The sequence below is a fragment of the Lutjanus erythropterus genome, chromosome 15 (assembly GCF_056507025.1).
Source record: "Lutjanus erythropterus isolate fLutEry1 chromosome 15, fLutEry1.hap2, whole genome shotgun sequence".
Lineage (NCBI taxonomy): Eukaryota > Metazoa > Chordata > Actinopteri > Lutjaniformes > Lutjanidae > Lutjanus > Lutjanus erythropterus.
Window position 1 is genome coordinate 34,083,114 of NC_139331.1, and position 13,530 is coordinate 34,096,643.

The following is a 13,530-nucleotide window of genomic DNA, read 5'->3' on the forward strand; positions in this document are numbered from 1 at the left end:
GTGTCAGGTTAATAATATGCAATATTTTATTTGAAAAAAAAAAAAAATGTCTAGATTCATGTAAAAATAATCCCTTTCAGTCATCACTTGACCCACTCTAACTGTGTGGTGGTGACTGTACATGCAGAGAACCTGACCCTCTGTGTGTATTTCCTTATTTTTCTCATTATTTTGCTGTGCTCATGACGCTTTACCGACCCAAACATCGGTATTTAATGTCCTGATATCTTTCTGGCACATTTCCGAACAGTTTGGCCAAGTCTCACTTATTCTACCTTTAAGTCTGAGCCATATTTAGAATAGTTTCACTACTTTACCTTGCTGTCAGACAGGCTTTTCCAATGAGAAATAGTCAGTATATACGTCTAAAATTGCTCTCTCCATTGCCAAAATCTGTAATTTTACTATACAGAGCACAGTAGTTTCTGTCCTAGCACTGCATTGTTTTTTTGTGTGACTTCAGTGTTTTAAAGGGTTCATTCGGGTTCATCAAAGACACACAAACAAACTGATTGAGGCAGCTGCAGAGCAGAAACTCCCTTGTTCTGAGAGGTAAAATTACTGTTTTGCAAAAGGAGTCTGGTCACTTTGGAGAGAGTGAAATTTATTTTACATAACGGTCGTTTCCCCTCAGAAAAGTCTGTCTGACAGCAACGTTAACTGGTGAAAATATGTAAAACACAGAGTAGATTTAATCAGATTTTTTTAGGTGGCTACAGTATGTTTTGCTGCTGTTCACACTGGTGCTACACCGGTTCCCCTGCTGCTTCTCCAGACTCGGGGCATGTCGACCACCATCTGTTGTAATACACTGCAAGTCCCTCATGCAACCCCGCTCCAAAAACTATTGCTCACCCAAGTCTGTTTACACTCACTTGCTGCTGAAAACCAACACAAAGAATCACTTGTAAAATAAGTGGCTCATCTGTAAAATGAGTATCTGATCTTCAGTAACAGGAAAACACACCTCAATGCACCACAAACTCTGACTTTAGTGGTAACTGTAAATCTAGACTTACCAACCAAACTTATCTCTATGATTTAGGAGTCAAAACATTTTACACTGGTGTTTATTTTGATTTTTTCATTTCTGTAAAACAAAAAAAAATGATATTAGTTTTAGTCAAATTAGATTTTTGTAAGTTTTGTTCTTTCTCATCGTTTGCCACACACTTTTTATTTTGTGCATCTCATTCTAAGAATTTTGAAGCTACAGCTGTCGCCCTCTTTGTTTTGCACAGTTGCCACGGTTACAGGTGTATTCCTCTATCACAAGGTTAGTTGGAAAGGCACTGTTTTGCTTGTTTACAGACAAGCAGACAAGTGTCCATGTGACTCTGCTTTGCAGTAATACAACAGACTGGCTCTCCACAGTAAATCCATTTATCATCCAAACCTGAACAGAACCTCTCACTCTGTTCTTCATGCATGTAAGTTGCATTACCACAGCTACCTGTTCTCTCATTAGGAAGCTGAATTCACTCACTTATTCACCAAAACCACTGTTCACTGTCCGGGTTTATCTTGAGAGGAGACACTACAATGCTGGATAATGTACTGATAATCCTTCAGCAAAGTTTTAAAAGGCTGACATTAATCCTTCAACTGAATTACTTCTTCTGATAGCAACACAAAAGACATCTGACTGAAACTAATGCTAATGTTACATCCACAGCACTTGATTGATTGATGCAGTTTTGCATCTTATTAACAGCAGTGCATCAGCTTCTGAACAAGAGATGTTCTTGGCAACAAAGGAAACTGTTGTGTGATGCTGCAGACACATGCAGTCGCTGAAGCTTTTGCATAAATTAGTTGATTTGTCCATTCATCCACTATTCATTGATGAAAACAATACATTTTGTCTTAGTTCTTGTTTTGTGAGGGATACTTTTTTTTGTTTTTGTCTTGTTTTTGTTGTGAAAATAGTTGTCACCTGATATTTTTGTCATAGTTTTTGCTGACAAACCTTCTTCATGACGCACATATTTCACATTGTCTTTCTGGTGACAAAAATAAGACTGCTGCTGCTATTCCTGCAAAACATTTTAATTAATATATCTTTTCAGTCCTGTTATATCGCAGTCTGACTTAAAGTTTGGCCTGATCCGACGGACACGTGGTGTCAGCAACGAAAACAAGTACTGAGCAGACTCCTCAAGAGGACAGAAAGACCGACATGTTTGACTGTCTTGCCTCCTCTTTCTGCCTCCATGCTCTGTGACGGCATGATTGTTGACATTTCTGATCCCAGAAGTCTGTCTCCTCCTGTCTGATTGTATCTGCATGCCACGTAGGTTGAGAAAGATAACAAGCTAAGACTGGACAGGGCTCACCCACTTTGACATGCCAAGTCACACCAGGAATTTAAGACACCGTGACCACCTAATTTGACATGGTGACGATCTCGAAAGCCTTAAATGTCACGCATGTCGTCCCAGCGTTAGTGAGAATACAGGGCTCAGAAAATGGTGTTTGCTTGGGTAGTAGTGCTCGACATCCTCCCAGATCTATACTCTTCATAAAATCCACCTATAATGATGTCATCCTAATTGTCCATACTTTAACTTCACTATGTTGGTTCAATGTGTACACACAACATTTATTACATATCTGTCCATCCTGGGAGAAAGATCCCTCTTCTGTTGTTCTTCCTGAGGTTTCTTTCATTTTTTCCTCACCTGAATCTAGGGTCTAGTGTAATATATATAGTTGGAAGAATGTGGGGAACAATTTAGAGTAAGGATGCATGAATTATCGTGAATTCATACATGACTTCATGCATGCATGTTTTTCAGTTGCTTTTTCCATTTGAAAACTGGTCACTGTTCACTTAAAGTATCACTCTTGCGTGAAGTCACACATGAGAGACTTAATTCTTGTTCACTTATTATATTTCATGAAGTCTAACATGACTGAATTCATGCTTTTTCATGCACATAGCCATGTATAAATGTATCATAATTCATACGCCTTGACTATAAAGTGTTTGCAACAGACTGTAGGCTATTATCAGCTCCAATAAGTGGATACTGGCTGCAACTCTCTCAACTCTACTCCTTGTCTGGACTGTTACAGCTGCATATTTCCACACATGCTGAACAGTCTATTTTTCACTTTTACTTTATTTCTTTATCTCTGTTCCCTCTTTCACTCTGTCTGTCTCCCCCCCTCTGTCTCTCTGTCGTGGTCGGTTTAGTTCTCCTGCTTCACCACTTCCTGTCTCTTTTTCTGTCTTCCTCAGTCTTTCTCTCGTCCCATCACCCCCCACCCGTCTCTCTATCCTTAATTTAACCTCACCCTCTCAGCAGTGTGTGTCAGTGTCTCTCTACCAGTCAGATCTGGGCTGTTTCTCCAGCGGATCTTCGTTCTAATTAGCTATCATCGCTCTACTTCCTGCCTTCTGATACACACACACACACTACTGGGACATCTAAGTGTGTGTGTGTGTGTGTGTGTGTGTGTGTGTGTGTGTGTGTGTGTGTGTGTGTGTGTGTGTGTTGGTACAGAGGTTTACTAGTTTCAGTTACATGACAGCGATGTGCTTCAGTGGTTCAGCTAGAATATAAAAACACAAAAAATACACAACAAGTACACACAGATTGCTCTGTGTGTGTGTGTGTGTGTGTGTGTGTGTGTGTGTGTGTGTGTGTGTGTGTGTGTGTACTACATTTTTTTAGACAGTTAATTTAACAGGCTGGTATCTGATATATATATAACAGGACTGAACTGTATCTCCTCCAGCTATATAACACCTGTCTGTGTGAGATGAACACAAGTGTGTGTGTGTGTGTGTGTGTGTGTGTGTGTGTGTGTGTGTGTGTGTGTGTGTGTGTGTGTGTGTGTGTGTTTGTGTGTGTGGGTGTTGTGTACAACTCCCTCATTTACTAGTCACACAACTCAGCTCTCTCTGGCTCTTTCTTTTTTCGTTCCTTCGTTGTCTCCCTCTCTCATTATATCATTTCTTTCTTTCTTCCCTTCTTCCTACCTACCTTCTTTTCTTCTCGGCTCACTTCCCTTCCTTCCCTTCATTCATGCTTCCTTTTCTTGTTCCCTTCCTCCTTTCTTTCTGTCTTTAAATTCATTCTTCATTCCTGTCATCCTTCCTGATCTACTTTATTTTATTCTTTCTCCCCTTCTTCCAACATATTTTTTTTCTTTCTAGCTACCCTCTTTTCTTATTTTCTTCCTTCCTTCCTTCCCTTTCTCTCTTTCTTTCTTTCTTCCTGCCATCCCAGTCATCCTTCCTTCACTCTTTCTTCATTCCCACCTTTCTTCCTTCCATGTTTCCTGTCTTTGTTCCTTTCTTCCTTTCTTTCACTTCCCCCCTTCCTGTCTTCCCTTTCTGTCTGCCTCCCTTCCTTTCTTCCCAGCTTCATTTCTTTTTCCCCTTTCCTTTTCCTTCTTCCTTCCCTTCCTTCCTGTCTTTCCTTTCTTTCTGCCTCCCTTCATTTCTTCCTAACAACTTCCTTCCTTCCTTCCTTCCTAACTACCTTCTTTTCTTTAATTCTTCCTTCTTTGTCTCCTACCTATCATCTTGATTTCCCTCCTTTGTTTTTGGTTACTTCCTTACTTCTTTCCTTCCTTCTCCTCGTCCTTCTTTTTGTTTCTTCCACCTCTGTTTTGGTCACTTCCTGTCTTTACTCCACTCTGGCGGTGGTTTACAGTGTCAGACACGCGGTGGGACAGAATTCTGTTCTAATTTTCATCACTGACGCTGGATGAGACTCCAGAAAAACAGCGCTGTTTTCTTCCTGATTCTCTCCCCTGACATGTCTGTCGTGTCTAGTGCGCCTCCACGTCTTGTCTTAAGTGACGATAACACTTCTTCTTCTGTGGTGTTGTTGGTGCCACAGGGGAACTTATTCCTGAGCATAAAAATATCCATACCCAGTTTCGCTATTGTAGAGGCAGAGCTGACTCTTCAGGTGAGAAATCAGGAGAAATAACACACAAAAGACTCCTGAATCCACATTCAATATGTTTGATGTATTATACTTCTTACTTGGCTTTGACGTCATGATGACGTGCTGCTGTGGATTCGCCGTGTGCTCAGGGGGCGGAAATGATGTGTTATGTGACGCATTCCAGTTTGTTTGGGACTTTACTTTTCCCCTCTTTTCCTCCTCCTCTCTTTTCTCCTCTCTTCTCCCTGTATCTCTCTTCCCCTCCCCTTTGTTCCTCATCATCATGTCATTCTTTCCTTCCTCATTTTCATTTCCTTTCCAACCACTCCCTTTTCCTCTACTTTCTCTCTTTACTTACCTCCATTTTCATTCCTTCTTTCCTGATCCCTTTGTATTCATTTCTATCGTCTCTTTCTCTCTGGCCACTTTATATTTCCCACCCGTCACTGATGACTCATAGATCAAATAGGAATAATACAAAACTAGAAGAGGTCACTCAGTACAAAGCAGATCTCCACCAGGCAACAGATGATGAAGCACCCACTGAAATGCCTCCACAACTGCAGAAGTTTTGAATATTTGCAAAGTTTTATCACAAAGCTTTTTCTTTGAGATGCACATAGTGTAATAGTATTGTAACCGAGCATCCTGTGTTCACCTAACTGTACAAACTTAACAAGGAAACAGGACGATAAGTCTAAACTTGCAAATTTTTTCAATAATTTACATTCAGTCATGCAGTCATTTTTAGCCTAGCAGTTGTTGATGACTTGCAGCATCAACCAGCAGGTAAATAAAACAACTTAACATATGTTTTTCGGGGTTTTTCAAAAATTTTGAATCCCTGCAACCACAACAAGGTCCTTGAGCATAATGTCATAAATGTGAACAAACAATATTTCCAAATCATCGCATATCAGTGATTTCTTGCCGCCCCTCTGCGACTCATGTAGACGAGCACGCTACCTGTTAGCGGCTGAAAGAAAGAGACACACCACACTTTCCATGTCACTTCAATGTAAACCCATCCACTGCTATATAAAATGCAACCTCCCTCTCGCTCCTCTCCCAAAATTTTGACATCTAACATGGTGCATTAAGAGTTTGTTTTGACCACTAGACACATGGGGAAATAGAGTCCTGGTTAAAAAATACCAGAGTTACCCTTTAATACATCATTGTCTGGACTCTTTCTTGGCCAGGAAAACTGACCTCTTGTTGACACTGTAGCCTCTCAGCCAAGCAGCAGACTCCAAGAAATTGTCCCACACATAACCCTGTAAAATTATTTATCATTGTTACACTTTTGTTTTTTTGTACAGATTTATCTTATTAATTAGTAAGCTTCTTCCCCATGCTCCTAGTCTTTATGCTAAGCTAAGCTAGCCATGTTCTTGCTGTAGCTTCATATTTAACTATTTTAGTTTAAAACATTCAAAATTAACTATAATTATCAACAGAATGGGAAGAAATACATCAGTTTTGACATTATGTCAAAGATGTACATGTATGGTGTTGCAGAGATATCTATTGAAGCTAGCATGCTAACTAGCTGGTGCCGATCTATCCAGTCTTGTAACACCACTTTGTGCTTCAGTATCTCCAGCCTCACTGGTGACACAGTCACACATACACACACAACGTATCTCATGATCTATAAATCAAATTTCTGCAGGGGTCAAAAAAGGTACATCTTATTTTATAAGCAGTGACAAACGTGAATGACACATGCATGAGTAGAAATATGTGCACACTTTTTTCACATCTGATCATATCATCCGACATATGCAGTAGATTTGTTTTTATGTTGCAAGAATACAGATGGGATTTACAGAAACACACACACACACACACACACACACTTCAGCACATTTTTCCATGCAGAGTGAACAGTTGGTGAGGTGTAATGAACTAATCTTCCGCTTCCTCTCTCCCTCCCTCGACTTACCCTCCTCCTTCCCCTTACCCCCTTCTCCCTCACCGTCCCTCCTTTTCCCTCTTTCTCCTCTTTTGTCTGTCTTGCTTCACCTTTCCACCCGTTGTGCCTCTCCTCCTCTCCTTCCTCTCTGCCCCTCTTTCTCTCTCTCAGGTGATTTATTGGTTGTCAGGTTGTACTCTGCTGCAGGGGCTTCTGGGACGCCGTCAAGGTGCCCAGTGGTCAGGTAATGACAAGTGCGTGTGTGTGTGTGTGTGTGTGTGTGTGTGTGTGTGTGTGTGTGTGTGTGTGTGCGCGCGCACGTGTGTGTGGATGTGTGTGTGCGTTAAGAGTATTGCAAGCTGCCTGTCCAAAAAAGTGTCAAGCATCTTCCCCTGCAGCCTGGATGTGTGTGTCTGCGTGTGTGTAATGATCATCTTTAGACAAATTCAGCTTTAGATTAATTAACATTCAGATTAATTTATCAGCCATATGATATACGGTAATGGCTCGCCTGCAGCTACACATGCACCACCTGAAATGTGTGCATCCATCTGTGTGTGTGCGTGTGTGTGTGTGCAGACCTGCTTGCCGTCGGCCATGTTGCAGGGCAGCAGCAGAACCTGGGAGGCGGGGAAGGTGGTGGACAGAGACAGACAGTGCTGCTGTTGTCGGATCTGCTGCCCGTGTGTGTACACCCACTCCTGGAGACAGAAAAAGAGGAAAAAAAAAACATGATTTGTCTTTATCATTTCACTGTTTCAAATGTTGTCAGTTGGGTGTTTGAAAATTGACATTTTCGAGTGCTGCTTTGGCTTTGGTTTTGTTTCTGATAAGCGGTCATGGAGATAAAGTCAATCGGGGAGAAGTGAGAAACGTAGCAAAGTGACATTTACTTAATTTCATTTTATTGGTACTTTACCTTTTTGCAAATAAGAATTTGACATCTGAAATTAGCATACAAATGCACACTACACCTTTATGTCATTGATGAACATCTCATAATCATTTCTAACCTCTTAGTAAACCCATGTATGGTTTATGCGACTAATTTAAACTCAAGTTGGGGTTGCAGCGACCCCCCAATCTTAAGGCAAAGCAGGAAAAAATGCAGGTTTAAAATAGCCATAGACTAATAAATATAATCAGCATTTGAAAGGAAAATAAAATAAAGCATGTGCTCTATCAGTCTTAAGATTTCATTTTCATGCAGGATAGTGTGTGTTTTGTTGCTCTTATGTGTTACCAGTCAAGCACACCGAGTGCTTTAATTAATTGGCTGACAAGCACAAAGTGCCATGAATTCAAACACCTCTGATCATTAAGGCACTTAATCCAGTAACATGTGGCTCCACCATCTGAATTAGACACACAACGTGATGTCTGCCACCGGCTTTGTGTGGAAATACTTCAAGATATCAAAAAATGAAGATGCAAATTGTGCGCTGCGCTGGAGGGATAAAACGCGCCGGAGGTTTGCTGCAATATTTGGAATCTCAGACAAAATTTCGGCAGCACATGATGGATTTACCTTCAGCAGTTGGCGGTGCCAGAAAGCACCCCTCACTGAAGAAAGACGGACAAAATGTCCAGAAGAATCCATCTGAAGCCTCACACCAAGTGAGTGAGAGTTTTACTTTTTAACTTTTAGTGATCATTAATCTTATTAGGCTGACTATGTTGAACATTGAAGCGTGCATGGTGCAAGTCGTCTGCTGTGCTCAGCAGCGGCTTCTGAACGCAAACAGAATCTGGAATCTGTCTCGGTTCAATATAATGACTTTGAAATCAACAAATGACTGTTCGGTCAGACACGGCCTACTTTTCATCCTCAGAAACTGCAGCGACGAACAAGTTGCATGCAGCGTGTGCGGCTTATATTATGTTTATTATAATGCTGTTTAAAAGGATAGTTCAACCCAGCGGAGGATATCAAACATTGATTAAACATAATTTTACACTGAAATAACTTTGGCACATTTTATTTTCCAAAACTTACTTGCTTCAAATACTAAAGGTCCTTATTCAGAACCAAGTGTTAATGTTAACTACAGACACGGAGAGCAGAGAGAACTGCCGAGAGGAGAGGCGGCGTGCACCGTCATAAATTACACCAAAATCATATTTTCCACTCGGCTAATCTCGCTCGCTGGTTTCTTCAAGTACCGATAAAAAACTGACCTTAAAATACCCCGAGTTCTTATTCGGAACCGGGTTTCAGGAGGCAACGGTATAGTCAGAACTGAAGAGCCATTCAAACCGGTGCACTCACATCACACTGTAAATTTCACAGTGTAGAGCTGATGGACACAGACAAAGAGCGAAATAAAGAAGAGTCATTAAGGAAAACGCATCATTGATTTGTTGGAAAGTGGTCTTATAACGTGTCACACATTTCCAAAAGAAAAGAGAGAAAAATAAGTTGTGTAGCACACTATAGTCTCTCTCTCTCTCTCTCTCTCTCTTCCCCACACACACACAGGCAGAAAACACTTAAGGGGGTCAAGGTTCAAAGTAACACCACCCCAATTTATTAATGATCATGTAGGAGAAAAACGTGTGAAGAAAGAAAACAGAAGCTCAGAGGAGAAACAAAAACACACACACACACACACACACACACACACACACACACACACACACACACACACACACACACACACACACACACAGAACGTGTAACTAGGTCAGGGTTATTATTGTAGCTAACAGGATCCATGTTAAATTCAACCTGCCCAGTGTGTGTGTGTGTGTGTGTGTGTGTGTGTGTGTGTGCGTGTGCGTGTGTGTGTGTTTAAGGGTTTTCTACTCCCTCGGGGGACAGACAGTACAAAGGTCACACCAAAGTGAATCACACCTTGACACATCTAGAGCACATCCACATGCACACACACACACATTTATTCATAAAAGAGGGACCACATATGTTAATGAATGTTCTAATAATAGCAATAACAATAGCTGAACGTTAATTATGGCCATGCTATTATCACAGTGATAGCCACATTAATAATGATTATTACACCGCTTTGTTGAATACTTGATTCTGATTAGTCGACTGACCTTCCAGAAGCCATACTCGAACATATCGAATATGCAATAATATGAAATACAAAAAAGGCAGCAATGTCACATTTAAGAAGTTGTCACAAATGGAGGAAAGTACATTTACTCAGGTTTTGTCTTTAAAATAGTTTCAATTATCTCCAAAGTGACTGAATATATTAATACAATAAACTAACATATTTCAATATAGCACTTGGGTCACTTTTCTGAGTGAGTATGCATACTTTTGCTAATAATACTTAAATACACTTAAATTACATTTTCAATGCAGGACTTGTAATAAAATATCTTTATGTTGCATTAATAAACAACTTCATGCACCCATTATCAAAATTACAGCTGTTTATTTTCTGTTTATCAACTTTTCGGTTAACCAACTAGTCATTTCAGGTTATAATAATGATGAATAATGATGTATGAAGAGGAAATAATACCTATCTGTTTTTTAACCTGGATTTAGAGTGACATATCAATACATTTATTGTGAATTATTACCTTTATAATATAGTTATAAACCTGCTCATTGGCCCGTGAGGGTGATGGAGGCTGAGATCTGGCTGGTGAGGGGACAGTGGGAGGTCTTTTCAAAGCAGCTCTATGATGATGTATGGTGTTTTATCTTGAATAACTCAACGCTGCAGGGCGTATTTCACCGTGTGATTGATTTATTGAACTGCAGCAAAGAGAATGACATTGGAGGTTAATTGGTGCTGTAGCTCAATATATCTTCTCTGCAGGAGCCTCTCAGGGTTCAGCTGCTGCGTTCACACGCACGCCGAAGGTTCAGTCTTAACCCGTTAGTCGTGAAGCTGTCATGTAAACACAGTTTGAGAAACACAGTCAATTTGTTATGTTCAAATATGTGCTAATATCAATCTTGTTAGGTTATTCATTTATTTTCTATTTTCATCATAGCAGTAGATTTAAACCATAATTATAGCACTTAGTCCATGATATTATATCATGTGACTCTTAATAAAGTCGTCTGGTCTCCTCCTGTCCCCGATGTGCTCCTGCGGCTCATTTTGTTTGAGTGCATTGCTTTTCTTTCTCCTGGCTCTGATGATATCCTGTCCTAATTTCCTGTAATTGGTCCAAATGTCCAAATCATCCAAAAAATGTTTTCGCATTAGAAACAAACCGAACCAGGGTTAAGTTTGATCCAGACCAAGACTGCCTCTTTTTTCTGTCTTTCTGGACCAAAAAGTGCAGGTATTCTAATCTTTTTAAAACCAGGGTCATGTTTTCATAGTTTTAAAATAAATCTGTTCCTGCAACGCCATTTTTTTCCTGCTTCAACCCTGACCAACAGCGCCCTGTGGAAAGTAAAAATGAACTGAGAGTTTCCTGACTAATTTCTCTATTCATGCCGGGCAAGTCGAGGGAGTTTTCACACCTATAAGTTTGGTTTGGATCAGACTGAAAAGTCCATAAGTCTGAATCAAACGAGGCCGGTGTGAAAATTAATTTCTTTTTGTTGTCTTTGTGTTTGTATCCTGTTCCTCCCTTCTACCTGTCTCCCTTATTGTGCTGCTGTATTTAATATCCCAGGAGTTAAAACAGTGTCTTATTCAGACACACTGAGCCTTAGCATGAATTTCTATACTAAACAAATGTGGAGTGATGAGGGGCAGACCAAATGTTAACTGAATACATGATGTAAACAAGCCTATTTAAAGAAATGAGGCCGTGTTTTAAGCAGATCTCTGAGTGTAATCAGAGTTATTGCTTTGCAGGTAAACACGCTCAGTCGTTGTGTAGTTTAAACATGAAGCAGGTCAGTGCTGAGATGCAGCCTGCATGCTCAGCAGAAGCGTTCCCTGGATGAATAAAGAGCAAAAACAAAGCACATATTGGCTCAAAATAATGTTGACACCTGCAGCCCCGTCTACTGAGACGTGAATGCGAGCGTTATTTTTTCTGAGAAAGCTGACTGAGCCGCTCACGTTCACAGCCAACAAACCACAACTTCATGCTTTTGCACTCATTACATTTGAGCCAAATTGCGCTCAGAATGATGTTTTTGTGGCTCGGTGGGTCGCATTTCGTGCCCGTCACTCTCCCACTCCTTCATCTTATATTTCTGCTCTGTTGTACACAGCTGTCACCCTTAAATTAAGCGAAACTCCCCATTAATAGAACGGTGGAATACATTTGAATCCTAGATGACTGACATTACAAGGCTTCTGGTCTGTTTTCTGCTGCTGTGGGTTTACAAATTGGTCTCTGTGCTTCTGCTATTGATTTCTCCCTGCATGTGAATGCTGGAGCAAAATGGCAGATTTAAAGAAATCCTCTCTTTGTTTCCGAGAGACTGGAGCCAGAAACTTTATGTTAGTGGTTGTTTGAGATCACTTACACATGTTCTGCTATTAGATTCTATTGTTGCCTCTCTCAGTATGATCAATAAGTCCTCTATGAAGCAATTATTTCTGTCAGTTATGACATAAATTATGTCAGTCCAACACCACAGCAGTCAGATGATCACACAGGGCCCTACCTTACATCCTACCTTACAGATGGATTTGCTTTTTTTACACCGGCACCAAGTGCCATTTTCATCACGTCTGCAAGATAAGAAATGCACTTGTGCCTGGTCTGTGCAGCCGTCAGCCGGAAGTCTAAAGTGAAGGGGAAATGAAGGCGTGGCCAGGTGTATTTCCTATCTTGTGCTCGGTGCATTGGAGTAAAAACTACTAGCGCCTTCGACCGATTGGATCGGTTCGCCTCTTCTCTCCACAGCATCATCCCTCTGCCTCACTCCTCACTCCTCTGTCCTGCTCCTCAGCCAGTGGAGCCGTATAACAATGATGATAACGATGAATTATAAAGTACAACACAATTTCAAGGTGCTTCTGTGTAAAACATAAGCAGTTACATGTCACTTATTGTATTGCTTTTTGCAGGCGTTCATGTAAAATAAACTATTCACACATGAAGCTGCTTTGGAGGCGTTCTGCACACTCTTGTGCTTCAACTTCTTGAACCAGGAGATCTGTCTCCTCGCTTGAAAATTGCTTCTTGTCGTTTCCTCCTGGTAAATCCCCGTCATACGCAGAGACATATTATTCTGTTGATGCAACTAGAAGCAGGCAGCAAAATCCGATCACGCTTGCCAGGTCAGTTAACATTTTGAAGTGATAAAATTATGCTTTTTGGATTTTCTCCTTCTCTCACAAAGACCAAAGTCCACGACAAAGGGAGCTACTCACTTTTACAGAAAACAGAAACAGAAATCCCTCGCTTGTAATCCAGCCTTTTGTTCTGTGACTTGGTGACATCATGATGTAACAATTTTATTAAGGGCTGCGAGTATGGGATGGACTTGTACACTGAAAGATGTTGTTGTCAGTGTTTCAAAATGACCCATTTGAGGGTTACAAAAATGACTCATGAGCATTACTATTTGGCTAAGGTTCAAGAAAGACCATGAAAATGACTGAAAGAAGGCAACACTGACTGTAGGTTGGAGACGCGACGTCCACCATCTATGTCGACGTCTGACACTGTGTGCAACTCACTCATCCTGGCAAACAAGTTTGCACTGATGTAAAAACATCATGCTCCTTTCACTTTTGTGCCGGGGAAAAGATGGTTGATATTCACATGGCCACACGAGGCCCCTGTCAGGAAAAAAATAAA

The 13,530-nt window shown here is 40.8% G+C and overlaps 1 protein-coding gene across 1 annotated transcript in view; it reads right to left on the reverse strand.

The window, feature by feature from the left end:
* Positions 1 to 13,530, reverse strand: part of galnt14 (UDP-N-acetyl-alpha-D-galactosamine:polypeptide N-acetylgalactosaminyltransferase 14 (GalNAc-T14)) — a 229,672-nt gene that overhangs the window by 6,218 nt on the left and 209,924 nt on the right. Inside the window, exon 14 of the mRNA XM_084737770.1 lies at positions 7,407 to 7,526. Coding sequence (XP_084593896.1) covers positions 7,407 to 7,526 — 120 coding nt within the window. The remainder of the gene's footprint in view (positions 1 to 7,406; positions 7,527 to 13,530) is intronic.